General features: G+C 52.6%; 1 protein-coding gene across 1 annotated transcript in view; it reads right to left on the bottom strand.

The window, feature by feature from the left end:
- LOC106499095 (unconventional myosin-X-like) overlaps window positions 1-1,182 on the bottom strand; it is a 91,879-nt gene extending 90,697 nt beyond the window's left edge. Inside the window, exon 1 of the mRNA XM_067298629.1 lies at window positions 1,110-1,182. Within this exon, the coding sequence (XP_067154730.1) occupies window positions 1,110-1,182 (73 nt within the window). The remainder of the gene's footprint in view (window positions 1-1,109) is intronic.
- Between the last annotated feature and the right edge of the window lie 16,106 nt (window positions 1,183-17,288).

Consider the following 17,288-nt stretch of genomic DNA (forward strand, 5'->3'; position numbering starts at 1 on the left):
GAAGATGCACAACGAGACCCTCCTGGTATCTTGGACACGTAGAAGTTATCAGAAAGTCCAGACTGACACAGTCTCCTTTCCCAGCAGAAGTCCATGTGCAAAAGTACTCCCAAAAAGAAGAAGGAGACCTAGTTCTTTTGTACAGTATCGCACCATTTCCTACGCACTTATGGCAGATCATCCTATGTTCTGCCAAAGAGCACAAGGCAACAGGGTGGAAATCCCAGGCACTACTGCAGCTCAGCTGCCCAAACTCTGCTTCCGTTTACTTTGATGCTATATGTTTTTACAACACCAATTGCCTCTGCCCAGTCCAAAATCTGCATCCATCCACATTGTTCCAAAAGGAACACTGTGCTGAGATAGCCAGAACAGGAACCACAGAGCAAATAATTATTTTAACTTCTACCCAGCATAGATCCCATTTCCTGAAAGATTCAGTTTGTTTTAGTGCCTCTCCTTCCATCAGCTCTTTTTTCTAAACCTGAAATTCCCCAAGGAATCTTGACTAAATACAGAAACAGATGGTGACACCAAAGAGACTGCCCTCACATCACTCCCCTCTCCCCCAGTACCATACATTTCATTGATCTGTTGAAAGGATTAAATTGAGCAGAAAACTTCCAGGAACTGCCAGGCAGCCAGACTGAACTTCCCAGGGACAAACCAGGGCAAGGAAAGAGAGCACGCCCCCGCACCATGGGGCAGCATCCCGCAGCACTTGCGGGTCCTGGCTCCCGCGGGCAGCACAGATGACTGGAAAACCCCTGCTTTCCACGCACGAGGGTGAAGAACCTCAGTTTTCAAACTGGGATACAGAAATTCTCACCTGCATCCAGAGACAAAACAATTTAGTAAAATGAAGCAACAAGCAATCCTTGATTTGCCACCTTAGAAAACAGCTAAGGAACAGCAGAGTGATGGTTTTGTGTAATTGCTTTCAATTGAATAAATCCAGTTAAATACTGATGATATAGTTAATTTGAGCTCCTTATATACTGAGAATAGATTTTTCCCTACCACTTCCTTCTTTAAGCAAGACTATATCAATTTTTTTCAATGGAGTAACAACAGCAGCTACTGAAAGAAAGAATAATGTAGTAATGTACCTAAGCTCCTGTCTATATGGTAGGTCACTTGGATGTCAAGTAAGCTCTCAGAGACCAGAATCGTAATTCCCATGGCCTCAATGACAATCTGCCCATGACCTGGCCTTACCACAAAGCACACAGCAAAGCACAATCCTGAAAACTGATCCCGGAACAGGGAGCTATAATTTAGAAAATAAAGTTGCCGGCATACTAAGAACAGCGTTTCATACATTCTGCCTCACTCTCACACTCTCTCGTCTTACTGTCTTGGACAGTAAATGCTAGAATGTCATTTTTCTCTGTCTGCGTAACACCTGCCACTTTGGGATCCTAAACATGGAAAAAAAAAACCATTTCCTGATATCCATAATATCAAGAAATCAAATGAAGCTGCAGTTTTCTTTGGCCTTCTGTGCCTTTTGCAGAGTGATTGATTGCAGGAGTTCTCTCTTGCATCCACATGCATGTATCTGCATCGCAGCAGACTCTGTCAGCATGGAAAGGAAAAGGGAGATCTCATGCACTGTACGACCGGGAAAGGGCTTAGATGTGAACAAACAGTGCACAACCCTGACTGCAGCAGCACAACACCCAGGCGTTAATGCAGAGTGCGTAGCCACTAGCGGGTGGACCTTCCTCATCAGCTATCCTGCTGCTAAAGGCGGACTAAGTGCCAAAGGACAAAACTCAGGACTCTGTTCCTGCAGGTGCCTTCACCAGTCCACATGCCCTCCTGGCCCCGCATGGAGATGCTCTCCCCAACCGCAACTGCCCCAGCTCAGCAGCTCCCGGGGGCTTGGAAAGCGCTGGGAGCAGCATGCTTTCAGCAGGAGACATGTTCATCGGCGAGGCATTGCTCTGCAATGGTACCGCACCTGAGAAACAAGTCATGCCCTGCTCTCCTCTGACCTGTGTAGCCTGGACTGTCCTCCAACCTCCACTTCCACGCAAGAGCTCCTCTCTTCTGGAAACCCCTTCCTCTCAGGTGCAATTGAGAACAAGCTGCCCCAGCTGTGCAGGCTCCGAGCAGACAGACAGTGGTGCTGCCTCTCTACCATGCCCCATTCCTCCTCATGCATAAACCTGCACAAGTCCCAGGAGCGACATGCTTGGCAGGGGCTACAAATGGGATGGGAGCATCACTTTTCCAGGAGCTATTCAGAGGGGAAAAGCACTCTTGGTTGGAAGACACTTTCCAGGTATGAAACATGCATGCAGTTGCCCAATTTATTTCCCGTATGGAATGTTTTTGTGGGTTTATTTTGTTTGTTTGTGCATGGCTTTCTTGGCCTTCAGAGCTACCTGCAAATACAATACCGTGAGAGGCCCTTGTAGTGCCTAGGTTTGGGTAACACTCCCAGCCCACTGCTGCAGCCATTCTGCAAGAGGCAGGGAAGTCTCAGCAACATATCCCTTGCATTGGGAGTCCAGGTCAAAAATCACTGTGGGTGCAGGACTTTTCAGCTGTATATATTGCATAGGTATGTACTATTGTCCTCCTGGTACACTGAGGCTGTTCAGGGCATACGAGTTGGGCATCCAAACCTTGTGTTTTTCCTGGCGATAGATCCATATGCTTCTAGGCTTGGAAGCAGCATTGCACTAATCCAGCTTTCTTCCTGGCCTCAGTGGGCTTTGTGGTTGCAAACCATGCAGCAGAGGTTGGGCTAGAAAGGCCCTTGCAGTTCAGACAAAGCCAGGGTCAGGTTTCAATAAATGCACTTTTCAACAGATTGATCTAGATGATCATGAATAAGTGATAGGACAGATATAAAGAGACTTAGCTAATGGATGCAGAATTGGTGGGGAGGGGGGCCTGTGACACCCTAGATCCATAGGGGAAAGAATGCAATCTTGCTGTTTTTCTGAGGTCAGTCTGAAATGAAGTCACACAGCCAGTCCCTAGGACATCTCTGACCAGCAGGAGTAGTGCCTCTGGCCACCTGAGCAGCTGCTGGAAGGGCAGAGGGAGTCCAGGGGACCACAGGTGGAGAGAGGACAGAAACAGGAACAGCTGAACTGTCAGCAGCCAGCGTAGAGCAACTGGGAAAAAGGCAAATACCTGCAACAGCAGCAGGAATAACAAAAAACAAACAAACCCAACCAACCTGCCCCCTCCTCCCAGCCCCAGATACTTCTCCTAAGGCAGAATGATGACATGCTGTGGACCTAGAAGGGACTGGGCTTCACCCGGGAAGGTTCAGTGGACCCCTAACGCAATAGCCCACTGCACCTGGGCAGACCCTGCGAGCCAGCACAGCACACAGAGCTGAGTACCAGCAAGCAGCAGCCACGGATTCCCAGCTCCAGGGGTGCAGCCTGGCTGAGTCCCTGACTCAGATGAGTTCTGCCAATTAGCAGTCCTATTCTTTACTAATTAAGGAGCAAAGCCCACAGTGTGCCAACAGCTCCACAGAATAGCGGCATCAGGGAAAGGAGCTAATCTAAGAGCAGTGTGTTACTTCTGGTCACTGATGTACATGCACTGATTCCCACCCCTCTTTCACCTCCCCCTCCCATCTGTTCTGCGCCTCTCTCTTCCCCCAGCTTGGCTGCTGCAGAGCCTCTTCTCCTTCATTCCCCTGCACATCTCCCTGCCTCAGATACCCCCAGGAACAGCTTTGTCCTTGAAGGTAATGCCTCCTCTGCTCAAAGGAGCATCTGCCCCCTACAGCAGCCACACCAGCTCCTTGCCATGGGAGCAGAGGGAATGGATCCCCAACTGTTTTCATATGCTTCAAGGCTCCCCTTGGCCATCAGGGCAGCAGAGGAAAGGTGACAGACAGAAGGAAGCGGCAGGCATGCATCCTTCCAAGTTTCACAGCAAATGCTCTCCAGGCTTCATTTTGAGATGAGCTGCTCCCTGCTATTCCCCTTAGCGGCAGAAGGGCCACTGCCCTCCCCAAGGATGGGGGAGGTTCCCCATCTAAGACATGAGTTAAAAGAAGTCATTCCACAGGCCACAGTACCCAGAGCCTGGATTCCTACAGATTGTGTGTTCCCTGTCTCTGAACATCCCCAGTACCTCACAGCAATCTCATCTTTCCCATATCTTCTTTGTAGAAGCCCTGCCAGGAAGGAAACAACATGGCACATCCAAAAGCCCAGCCTAGCCACAGCAAAGCTTTCATTGGCCAACTGACTGCTCGAAATGCAGCAAGTGAAGTGTCATCCCTTCCCTCAGCTTGGACCTTACCTTAGGTCTCCTTACCACTGAACACACCCACCATAAGGTGGTTTCCTTGCAGGTCCATCCCTCTCTCAAATTTCGCCAATGGCTTCACAGCTGAGGCAGGGCTGATGGACAGCTGAGTCACAGTTTCCTGGGTGGATCACTTGTCTCTAGTCCCAGCTGTGCCCAAGGCAAACCAGGCCCTCACAGCTTTCCCTTTAAACAAGCCATGTGGCAGCACCTGCTGCATATCCAGCAAGCTGGTGGGTCCTAAGGCAAAGGGGGCACAGAATGACCATTTCTGTCAGTGGTGAAACTGTCCATGCCCAAGTGTCAACATTTCAAGCAGGAAAATCATTGTCATCTAAACCAGAGGAAGGTCAGAAGTGGGATTTCTGTCCATCCTGCTGTAGATGGTGGCAAGCTGACCATGTGCAGCAGAAGACACAGAGGGGGTCACCTTCTCTCTGTTCCCAACTCAAACCCGAAGCATTCCTGCAGAGTCCAGCGTGACATTCAGGGAACACACGTTCTCCTCCACAGAGGAGAGCTAAGGGCCTTGGGAAACCACGAGGATATAGAAGTCCACCGAAGAGCAGCCAGGGTCCAGCATCCTGCCTCCAAGCAGCTGCTATGCAATGCATTTGGTAAAAATCTCAGACGAGAGCCTTGAAACAGTACTTCTGCAATATTTGTAGTAAGTATACCTTGGGATTATGCCCACTACCTTTTCGCATCTTGCCACATCCTTGACTGCAATAATTCCCTGCCATGTGGCATTCTACCATCTAAGCACACATTATATGGAAAAGTACACTTTTTAATCAGGCTCACCCCAGTGAAGCAGAAAATCCCTTTTTTCTCACAGTCAGAGGTGGGGGAACAGAAGATTTCAGTCCACCTTCTCTGTCTCATCCATTATTTTCTGCTCTTTTACCATGCCTCATCCTATTTGTTATTTCACTAATAAAATAATCTCAGGTTTTTCAATCTCTTCACATGTGATGTTTTCCTGGTGTTTGATCATTCTCATTGTCCTTCCCTCAAACTCCTCAAAGAAAACAAGTAGAGTGCCTCTGAATGGGGATGGACTTTCAGCTGATTTGAAATAAGAGTGAAATTGGGGAAAAAGGGAGGAAGCAACCCACATAAATCAGATGGTGGGAAAGAGTAAGGACAGTAGAGTCCATGCTTCACTATTTCCTCTTCTAAAATCAGTGGAGATAAAGATATCCTGCTGATAGCACCATCCAGTTACTAGATGGGGATGACAGCATTGTGAATAACAATGGAGAAATGCAGAAGTGTTGAATAAATATCCCTGGAAAGGACCCCTCTTGCATCACATAGAGATGATGAAATACTTTCCCATACATTAGTAAATGGAAAAGACGTAAAACATTTTAAAAATCAACAGGTCCAAGATTTCCCAGAGATCTGTCCAACAAAGTTTCCCACCAGCTGATACTCATTTTTGATAATTCTGGTAATGCCGAGGAAATTCCAAGAGACTGGAAGGGTCAGAGCCTAAATGAGGGCTATAACAGGATTATACCAAGTAACCAAGGGTTGTTTAGTCTGACAACCCCAGGGAAAATAAAGAATTTTTGCCCTCAGCTTTTTCAGCTTAAAGATAATCCAGCTTTAATCATTTTCCAGTGCCAGTCAACATGTGGAAAGAAGGCTAGTCAAATAGACTTTTGGCTTCATTTTTTGATTAGCCTACAAACATAACTGATAAATGGAATAGTAGTAGGCTTTTGTGGCATTTACCATGTAAGAAGTAGTAGTCTGATAAAAGTCAGCACATGAAGAGCAAATGTGTTAAAAAGCAGCAAAGGGATCTTGAAAAAATTGTTATGAATGGGGGAAGTCATCTGAGTGAAGGAGTTTCTAACAAAACTCTGCAGACACAGGGCCAGTGCTATTTAGCATTTTCATCAAGGACCTGATATCAAAAGTAGTGCTGATAATACTGGCAGATGCCAACATTTGGTAGATCAGTAAGTGTCGGCAAAGATGAGACCAGAGCAGTGTGGGTTCCCCAATCTGCTCGTTTGAACGAAATGAGATTAAAATACAGCCAGATTGAAGGGTCAATGGGGATTGCAAGGAACACTTCAAAACAGAGGAGTATATTCTGGAAAGCCGCGTAGCCAGAGAGGATTTACAATGGCTGAACAGAAGCTCTTGGGACACACAGTTGCCACAAGAGCAAGTCTTGGATGAATGAACAGGAGTAAGGAAGTTTAGTACTGACTCACATTTTGGGGTGTGAGAAAGAAGCTCTTCAGAGAAAATCCAGAAAACAGTCTCTCTTGCTAGTCAGAAAGATTCCCTGTAATGCAAAAATACTTCTGAAAACGCTAATGTCGTTATGTAGATTTGCCAGAGCTAGGGCTACCCTATCTAGCCCAGACACTGATAGCAGTGGGCTCACAGCAGCATGTGGCCCAGCATGGGTTGCAAAACTCATCTCGGTCCCTGCATAAGTCACCTAACTATTCACCTAACTCCTACTTACTAACCCTGCTGCGGAGACTGCACTGCCAGCAGTACTGAAACCACCGCTATGCTTCTAGCTGTCTCATCTTTGACAGCAACACAGAGGCTATCTGGTGCCGAAGAATAATTTCCTGCAGAGATAGAAGATATTTGGGACTAAATAGCTCTCACAAAGCAGAAAAAAAGTAGGACCCAAGAATGGATGTAGCTGCCAGACAAATTCACTTTAGAAATGAAACAGGATTTATTTTAAAACAAGGTTGTGCAACCACTTGAAGAAACTGCAAAAAGCAGGGGATCCTCCAGAAATAAGAAGTCTTTCCAGAAAATGTGATTGAACTAAACCTCATTTTTTGGCTCAATACCTAGGTAACAGGAAACTCTCCAATAAATGGGCGTCTAATACACAGCCCTGGCCATAGCCCCAAGCCTGAATTTACATCTTCTCATAAAACATAGGGATCAGTGAATCTAAGAGAGGCAACGCCACTGGTTTATTTACTATGGTAATTATTGCAATTATAATGACAGCACCCAGGAGTCCACTGAACATTGTGCCAAACAGCGCATGGCAGAGAGGCCCTTCGCTCTAGAGACAGGCAGGTCAAAGTCGCGGCCGGGGACGACCAGCTCAGCTTGTGTCTGGTGCAACAGCAGCAGCAGGCGTAACGGTGCCAGGAGCCGTGGGAGCAAGAAGTGGATGCGGAAAGAAGGGAACAGGGTGAGGGGCCTGGAGCTGTCCGGAGACTCTTGCTGCTGTTCCTCATATCTCCAGCTTGCTCCTCTCTGCCACCTTCCCCAAAACAGGGGCCTGAGGAGGGGATGCACAGATAGGCACACCTTGGGTCCTAGCTGCAGCGATAACTCGCATGTGCAAAGCAGAACACTTTCACAACTGTTACCCATCCTGTTTAGTGGCCCTTTTACATGTGGTTTGAGCTTTGACTCTGATTCACTGTCTGTGGTGATGCCCAGGACTTTTTCAAGACAGTTGGATGATGCGAAGGGCCAGAGTAGTTTGCAGTATTTCCCTCCAACATGCATTCCCCAGCTACTTAGGTGCAACAGGGTTCATAGCTGCACTTCCTGGGACACAGCTCTACACATTACTGAACAGCATGTAATCTTAGATGAAAAGGAGGAGACAGAATAGCAGAGCTGAGGGAAACTCGAGTATAAACTCCCTGACTCACAGGCCTGCAGTTTCAATCTTAATGATCTCTTTAAATAGCTCACACATTTTCCTTAAAGTAAAATGGGAAATAAGAAATTGCACAATTTTTGCAATTATTATGAGGGGGAAAAAAAAGCGAGGCAAGAAGTGAAACCAGAGTTGTACGAGGTGGTTTTGAAGGTGGTAAGAGGGCAGCCGCAGGCTGGCCAGCAGAGAGACAGCATTGCTTCACGTGGAGGCTCCCATCCTGCAACTGAGCCACCCAGTCTCACTCGCTTATAGGATGTGACATGGGCACAGCTCACAGAAGCCTGGCTCCAGACAAATGGCCTAAGGGCAGAGCGAACAGGACTCCCTCTCTTCCACCAGACACTTCTTCCTGTCACCTTTGGTGCATGAGCTTTCTTCTTGCAATCGCTGCTCCAGAACAGGGCAAAAGGGTCCTTTCTCCCTACCTCTGGCTGCTTATCATTCTGAAGGGTTTGGGGAGATGGAGGATTCTGCATGTGGGAACGTCAGTACTACACCAGCACCATGGAAATCTTCAAGGTCAGCGACACTTCTCTTCAGCTGCACTATGCAAACTAATTAAACAGCTTTGCTTGGTATTCACTCAGTGACCCTCAAGTGTACACACACAGCATGCATGTAATGGTCAGCATTTCTCTTTCTCTTCCCAATCTCTTGAGATCCTCTTTTCCAAGAGGTCAAATATTCTTGCTAACCTAAGAGGAGGCTTTCAGGGAAAGTCAACAAAGCATGTGGTGCTCCGGGGAGGAGAGAAGCTTGGTGGGAACTCTTGGTGGAGCAGCCCCTATCTACCGTTTCTTTCCAAGATGACATTTCCAAAGCCAACATTTGTTAACACATGGGCACTCGGCTCACTGTTACCTGGAAAGGCAGCATGTCACTCATGGTCAGTGTCATCTATGTCAGCTGAACCATTTCCCTCATTCCAGACAAGAGTCTCTGGAACGGAAAGAGATGCTGGAAGGATTCTCCGGGACATCCGGCTACACTCCTTTCTCTCACAGGAACTCCACCTTCTGTGAACTGGAGGGAGCGTGGGGAAGGCAAACTAGGCCATTGAAAAACTTAATCCAGGATGTCACATATGAGCCCTCCTCGCCTAGGACAAGCTGGGCTCCCCAGAGAGACTCGTCCCTGAATGAGCCAGCTAGACAAGCATTACAGTGTAGCTTCACCGAGAGCTCAAAGTTGGTGAGACTGGCATACGCAACCAAAAATCAGATCAGTCCTGTAGCTGTTTCTCAGAGAGAAACCCCAGCAGCAGTCTGAGCACAGCACTGTTCCAGATGGGCGGCACAGTTACTGCACCAAGAATAAGGGTTGCAAAGACGCATCTGCAGACAAATCCCTTCGGTTCTTCTCCTTACCCACATCCCATTTACTTTGTCCCTAAATGTTTATGTGTATGAGTTTATCCCAGGGGTAAGGAGCCAGCAGATGCCATGCAGTCAAGCATCACATAGCTGGTAAAGGGCCACACTCTGCAAACTAGCTGATGGCCCTACAGAGTAGTCAGAGCCTTCCCACAGTCACATCGAGCAGTCATCACACCAAGCTACTTGCTTGCTGTCCCCACGATCCCTCAGTTTGGGGCTGAGAAGGTGGCTCAGACGCTTGCACAGTTGCAACTGGTGCAGCCTTTGCACTCTGGATACAGCTCCCCATGGGATCCCTGGTCTGCACGTGTCCCCAGGAGAGGTGGCTCCTCTGCCCACCTCCACGGCAGCTGCCTCAGGCCATGGGGAAGAGGCAGGCTGTGCCCGGGAGGACGGGGACAACAAGCGAAGATGAGGTTGGAGGGAGGACAGCACAGACCACCATAGCCATGCAGCACAGGATCCTCCTGCCCTTCTCTTCCCACGTCAGAAAGCTTAAGGACTTTGGGGGGTTATTTTAAAACACAGATGAAAAGCCTAGCATTTCAGCAAAAAAGCAATGAGGAAAACTGTTTAACCATTACAATGCCAGCATTTCTAGGCCAGTGGCACAGGAGCAGAAAGAGGACGGCGTCTGCGACTCCAGCGGATGCTGCTGCTCAGTTCAGACTGACTGTGGGGCTGTGCCAGCTGGTCACTCCAACGGGAGAGCAGAAAGGGGTGGGATGGGAGCAGTGTCTCCTTTAACCCCGGCCACGACATTCCTGCTCCTCAGGGGGAATTGGAGAGCGAGTCACATCCTCTGTGTCACCCCACATCCTGCCCACACTCCAGGCACGCAGGGAAACTCTCATCCATCACAGCTCACCGCAGCCATCGCCCCGGGGCCCCTCCTCCCTGTCTGGGCACAGGACTCACTGCAGCAGCCAGGAACGGAGACGGCAGAGCGCACGCACCGTCTCGGCTCCTCTGCTGCACAGCGCACCCCACTGAAGGAAGGGCACCCTCCATCACGTCTTTGAGCTATGCTGCACACAGGACCTGCGACAGCAGAGGTAGCTGCACACATCTTTGGGCTCTGCCACTTGCTGAGGATGAAGGCTTTCTAATCTGGCCCTCTCTAAAGTTGGAGCCTCCCTCTGGACATGGCAGGGAAGGAGGGAGCAGCGAGCACCCTGCCAGCTCCCCAGGGTTGGTGGCTGAAGGAGGCCATGGCACATAGGAAGCCCTTCAGCTGTGTCAAGCTGGCACCACCGGCCAAAACCACCCCCCTCCCTGGCCAGAGCCAGGACGATAGGGAGGTCAACCTCCTAACCATCAAGCCACTTATCACAGAAAAACTTCAAAGATTAAAAACTCCTTTGATCTCCACCGCACAAAGGGAGGAACCAGAGCAGCTGTGAAGACCTGCAACATCCCCATCTAACCCCAGACACTGAGCACATCTCTCAGCATGATATCTGAATGCTGTGAGCACAGGACAGGAGCCTGGTAAAGCAAGACCAGCAATGAACTGGAGTTTAAGCTATTCATTGTTAGGGATGACACACATCCCCTGGGACAAGCTTGGCTTCTGCTGCAGCAGAAAGAGGTGGAGCAACTCCCTTCTGCTCAGGCGTTGCCCTCCCACCAAGAGCCCCCCATGGAGAAAGAGGAAGAGTGGCCAGGGTGCAGAAAATGCCAAGCATTCCTGCTCCAGGGAAGCCATATTCCCCTCTCCACCCCCACTGCCTGTCCTGCAAAGCACAGAGTCTGGTGGTTTCCCACACGCGCTTGCCCTGGTTCTCCAGCCTGGGCCACCTTGCTTCACCAGGGAGGTTTTAAGCCCGTGATTTACAGAAGATGTAGTTCTGCCTGTGGAGTCCCTGGCTTCAGGATTCTCTCTTAACCCTACCCTGGCAAACCCTTTTTCTCCAGGTCACAGCAGAATTGCCTTGACAAGCGAAGCTGGACAAGTGTGTGATTCCCTGCTGGGCGCTGCTGGCTGAGACACGCGCCTCTGGGCATCCCCTCTCCAGTCTCTGATTTCCATCAGGTACTTACGGCTTCATGTTCCTCAGTGGCTACTGCTATTGCAAAGGGCCAGGAGGTTCCTCATGATAGAGGGGTGGGGAAAGAGGCTCCAGTGAAACGGCCCCTTGGGAAACCCTGGCCTCCATCTGATCAGATACAGGCAGCCCAGGCCTCCAGGAGCAGCAGGTTAATCAGTTAATGGCTGCAACAATCCTCGGTGATGTGCTGCGCAGGCCTCAGGGGCAGCCCTAGCCGCGCGCACGCCGAGGGGCAGCCACTCCTTCCCCGCTGGAGCCGGGATCTGGGAAAACATCTGTTCTGATAAAGAAAGTGCTTTATGGGGGAAGGGGCAGGCCTGAGCCCATTAGCTGCTCCATCACCCCACCGACAGTAGGCCTCTCCGTGGGGGCTGCAAGTTTCCTCGCCGTACCCAGGACAAGGCAAGGGCCAGACACTGGGTTTAATGGCCTGGAAACCAATTTAGGGGGGCGGGAAGTGTCTGATGTGAATCCAGGACAGTGGGCAGCCCGCTCAGAGGACAGGCCCCTGGCCCCAAACAGGAGCCTGCCCAAGTTCAGCCATGGACCCCGTGATGGCCCCTTCGCCCTGCAGAGCCCACCGAGCCCAGCGCCAATGTCACAGACACCCCCAGCGCCCACGGGGGCCAGCGAGGGCAGTGCTGCTCCAGCCTCGCTCGCGCCCGTGTCTGGGAGGAGACACCCCTCACAACCAAAGCCAGCGTCAGGCCAGGCTTGAAATGTGTGCGTGTTCAGGCGAGGAAAGAGGGAGAGACAATCTGGGGAGGTCTGACGTCTGCACAGCACAGGGCCTTGTGCACTAACGCTGCACCCCACTTTCCCCCTGCGAGCAGTGGGAAACGCAATGCCCCGTGCGGCTGTTGTGAAGCACCTGGGGAAGGGGCCTTGCAGGCACGCTCAGGGCCAGAGCTTGCATCTAGCAGGTACACGCCTGGCTCCAGAGGAGCCCGCTATGCCCATCAGCGTGAAGGTGACTGGGCAGAGGCATTGTCGAGGCTGAGGATTCAGACGGACGCTCCCTCACATTGCACGCTTCCTGATGCTTCACCAGCTCGGCTCTGGCCCTGTGCCACGTGCAGCGGGCTGAGCTGTGACATGCACACGCAGGCAGGAGCAGGCTCTGGACCCTTAAGTCGCTCCAGGGGATTAAAGCAGCATGCGAGCAGTCTCTGGGCAGCCATGACTATCATGCGACAAATCCTCTCTCCTCCTTGCAAGGAGCCCTCAGCCTGAATTGCTAGAACGGCACATCACTGGGGCTCCGGCTCTTGCAACACACTCAGCTCTTCACAAGGGCTCCCAAATGCCACGCTGGGCCCGGAGAGCACTCAGAAACAAAACGCTCTGCATCTGAGCACTCAAGAAAAAGTGAAACTTGGATTCATCTGGTTAAGGCAGCACTCAGGCTGGCACTGCTCAGTCACAGAAAGGGAGCACAGTGAGCCCAGAGGGGAGCAGAGCATCCCGCAAGTTCACAGAAACATCCCAGGTGGTCAGCGACCACGGCCGTTCTCTGCCGAGCCAGGGCGAGCAAAGGGCCCCGCAGAGGCGTGGGGCGCAGAGAGGTGCCACAGGCACCGCCGCCCCGACCCCCATCCCACACCGCAGAGATGCCTCGTGGGGGGGGCGGCGACCTGCCCCCGCCGGCCCCCCCAGGCACCCCCACCTCTCCCGGCGCCCCCAGGTCACCCGGCCCCACCGCGGGGCCCCGGCTCAGGCTGCCCGGGCAGGGGGCGAGCAGCCGGGCGGGCACCCCCGCCGCTGCCGGTACCGGTACCGGTGCCGGTGCCGGCGCCCTCCGGCGCCGCCGCTCCCTACCTGGCGGAGAGAGGCGTCCATCGGCGGGTCTCGCCCGGCGGGCAGGGCTGCCGGGGCGGCTCTCAGGGCCGCATCACCGGGGCGCGGCGGCGGCGCTGGGGCGCACGGCGGCTGGGGCACACCCGCGGCTGGCCGCGCACCGGGGCTGGGGCGCACGGCGGCTGGGGCGCACGGCGGCTGGCCGCGCACAGCAGCTGGGGCACACCGCGGCTGGGGCACACCGCGGCTGGCCGCGCACCGGGGCTGGGCTGGCGGCGTCCCGTTCCCGCAGGCACTACTCGCCGGCCCCGCACCGCGCCGCGCCGCGCCGCGCTGGCTCCGCCCTGCCGCCTCGCCGGGGCGCGGGGAGCGGCCGGGCCCGCCCCGCCCCGCGCCGCCCCGCGCCGCTCCGCCCCGGGGCTCGCCGGGGGCTGGGCGCGGGGCTGGGCCCCGGGGCGCGGGGAGCCGCCCCCGCGCCGCTCGGAGCCGGCGCGGTGCCGGGCGCGCCCCGCAGGCGGTGGGTGCCTGGCGGGGGTCCGCGCGGGCCTTGTCGCGGCGGCCGTGCGGGGAGAGGGTCCTGCCGAGCACGTGTGGTGGGACCCCGCGCCTCGCTCAGAAAGGGGTGTCCTCGCCGCGTGTGGCACTGTCACACGGAAGAAATGCACGGGCGCAAAAAGACGGAGGGGTGGCGAATTGTCCGTCGGTTGTGCGGGTCAAAGTGCATCTGCTAGCTCCCACGTGCCTGAACATTCGGGAACAGAGGAGCTGGCCGGAGAGGAGCCGGCATCCCCGAGAGAACAACGCTGGAAAGGTGATGGGGGTCCGGGAGATGCCAGCAGAGCCCGAGCTGCCAGTGCCACGCACGGACGTGCAGCAGGGAAGAGAGACCTCCTCCGTGTACAGCAATAGCAGTCAAGCGCACGGTTTGGTTGGACAGCTGACATAATCTGGAATAGCAAACATTTCACGTTCAGGGTCCCTTCAGCAGATTGTTATAGCACAATGTAAGTGAGCGAGACCATTAACAGGCACACTGACAGCACTTCAAAATTGTATCTCAGAGATCTGGAAAACCTGGCATAGAGCAAGAGACTGGGTGAAGTTTGTCAAAAAAATGTGTGGCCAGATCACAGTCTACAAGTACCTAGCTGGGAAGTGGGGGGATTTCTTGCAGTAGGAGCCTCTTTATTCTGAAAGAAAGAAATAAGGAGATCTAAGAAAGGGGAAAAAACAGACTAGAAGTAATTTTCTTCCTTTTTTTCTTTTTTTTTTGTGAACAATGAGCTTTTGGAACTACTTAAAAGACAAAGAGGATTCTGAGTGTTTTGTCCAACCTCTCCTACAAGACAGAGTCACACACAGGTCACTGCGACAGATGTCTGTCTAACCTGTGCTGACCACCCCTGCCAGCCTCCTACAGGCTCACTATCTGGACCTTTTGGGAAGTTTTCATAATATCTGAGTCCGTCTCAGAGTGTCCTTCCATTCTGATATCAATTCACTGAAAACTATCCTGGGCATGATTATCCAACCTCTTTTGTACTTGCCCTGGATTAGCTTAATCTACACCACTTTCCCTGTTTTATGACAGCATCATGCAAGACGGTGCCAGAAGCCTAACTACAGTCATTATCTCACATCTAATACTTCCATCCTATCCGTAAGGCCAATTACCCTGTTAGTGAAGGGGATTAGATCAACTCAGCACTGATTTGTCCTGGACAGACCCCTCCTCAGCCACACATTTATCATCAGGCTGTTTCTGCCACAGCTTTGACTGTGAAGATGGAGGAGAAGCTACCAGAGGTGCTGAGCACTGCATCCTCTTGGAGCCCTGGTGTCACTTCGGTCTGCTGAAGTAGTTCATGGCAGGGCATAAGGGTCCATGCTCATGGGCAGTAAGGGGTAACCAGCAGGGCAGTGAGTCTTGGCGACCTTCCAGCTACATCTCAGGTTTGGGGTTCTGGCTGGCAGGCCAGAGGCTGGGATGGCACCTCCAGCTGACAGACAGCTCCCTCTGTCATTCACCACCACATTCACTTCCCACCAGGGACAATATCAGCCATCCTGTTATGAGGGAAGAGGGATGGCTTCTCCTCCTCTGCTGCTGGGTTTTTTTCTCACCTGCTGCCGACAGCACCCATATTCAGGAGTTTCGCCTCCAGCATCCACCCATGTGCCTCCCTAGGAAGCCAGCAGCCAACCTTCTTCCAGCAGGGAGGGCAGTTTCTCCTCTGTTATTGCTAGTTCTGCAGACCTTTCTGGTTGTCTAGCTTCTTCCTCTTGCATGGTCACCAAGGAGTTGTAGAGCTCCTTGCAGGCATGGGAAAGCTGAGGAGCACATATCTCCCGTACCTCCTCTACGTACCTGTCAAGGGTCTCCACCTGCAGGCATCTCCAGCATTAGATGTTATCCCCTCTTGGACTTCCCTGACAGAGCAGCTTTACACCCAGGGGTCGATTCCCCCACTAGACCTGACCCTCACAGCTGCATGTTGAGGGAGCTCTAGTAATGAAACAAAATGGTAAGCTGGCAGCAAACCTGTTTCTTAGCAAACTTGCCAAACGACCCAAATGCACTCATCATGAGCTCAGAGATTTTCCCCTTATTTCTTGTGTCAGGTTCCTTCTGAGCTCTCTTTCCTTTCATGTTCATCATCTCCCAGAGAATGTGCAAGGGTGTGTTTTCTTACCCACTGTGGAAAAAAATTGTAAGCCCATGATGTTTGTTGTTTTCAGCACAGTAACAGTGATGCAACATATATATTGCTGGGCTGTAATGGAGCAGCAACTGCCACAGCTTTACCAGCCCTCCATGGATCTCTGAGGCAGTGAGTTAACAGTGGTCAGAAAGCCCAAAGTGAGGTAAGTAATCTACCTTGTAAAATACAAGATCTTTAGTATTAACTACTGCCTGATCGACACCTTCTAAGGAGCAATAAGAATGTGGCTTGAGTTGGTCCTCAGAGCAAAGTAGCTTCCTGAAAGGTCCAGGCAATGAACATCAGATTCTCCAGTTGCAGCAGCAGTACCTGATACTGCAGGCCCTGTGCTTTGTCAGCAGGGTAGGAAAGGTGGTGAGGATCTTGATAAGAAACTTTGCTCCTTTATGTTACTGGATTAAATCATTAGTGCTACAGTCATACAGCCCATCTGGAATTCAGGATGTCTGAACTGTTGCCTAACTTTTCAGGTGCTGTTCACCAGGAAGGGGTGGATGTGACCATCTGTTTATCCCCAGCTCTCACGAGCAGCTGCATGCTAACTCTCCATCACTGAGACTTGCCAGCCTCCTGGACGCTGCCTCACCGCATCGCACACGCAGAGCCGGCACGGAGGAGACGGGGTGAGGCACATGTGCTGTGCTCCTCTCCTGGCCAGGCTGAGATGTCACCTCTGACAGCTCAGGGGCTGACTGCCGTGTCAGCCGTGTGATGAACTCGAAGCAGACGGCTGGCATGGGCCCTGTTGTGCAGGATAGACCCAAGACCCTTGCCCAACCTGTCAGCCTCCCGCTTGCCCACCCCTGCACCCTGCACTGGGGCCACCTCCAACCCCGGAGCCCCCAGTAGCAACCCCACGACTCGACGAGCTCCCAGCCCTCCTGCCAGCCCAGCTAAACATGACACACCAAGCCGGACCCCACAGCTGTCCTCTTGGTCAAAATAAAAGCAAACCAGCCTGTCAGCAGAGAGCTGGACTCTGGCAGAGGGCAGCCGGGCCTGGCAGGTGCTGGGGAGGTGTCCAGGCAATGAGCTACTCCTATATCTTTAAAAAGGAGCAGATCCTCCGGTGCTGCCGGCAGCTGAGCCCCGCACCCCGCCATGGCAGCAGAGGCAGCAGACGGTGAGTCAGCTTCCTGCTGTGCTTCCCACAGCGAGGGATGGCCGGCGGGAGACTGGCAGGAACACGCAGAGGCAGGAATTCCTCCCAGACAGGAGACAATATCCTGCTTTCCTCCGCCACGGGCCTGGCACACGGCTGGGAGGCAGGCAGGCCTCATCACAGGAGGTGAGCATCTGGCAGGTCCACATGCCCTCGGTCTGCCCAGGACACCTCGGCCACGGGTGCCACCTCCCCGACGGCTCGCTG

Source organism: Apteryx mantelli, chromosome 6 (assembly GCF_036417845.1).
Source record: "Apteryx mantelli isolate bAptMan1 chromosome 6, bAptMan1.hap1, whole genome shotgun sequence".
Taxonomy (NCBI): domain Eukaryota; kingdom Metazoa; phylum Chordata; class Aves; order Apterygiformes; family Apterygidae; genus Apteryx; species Apteryx mantelli.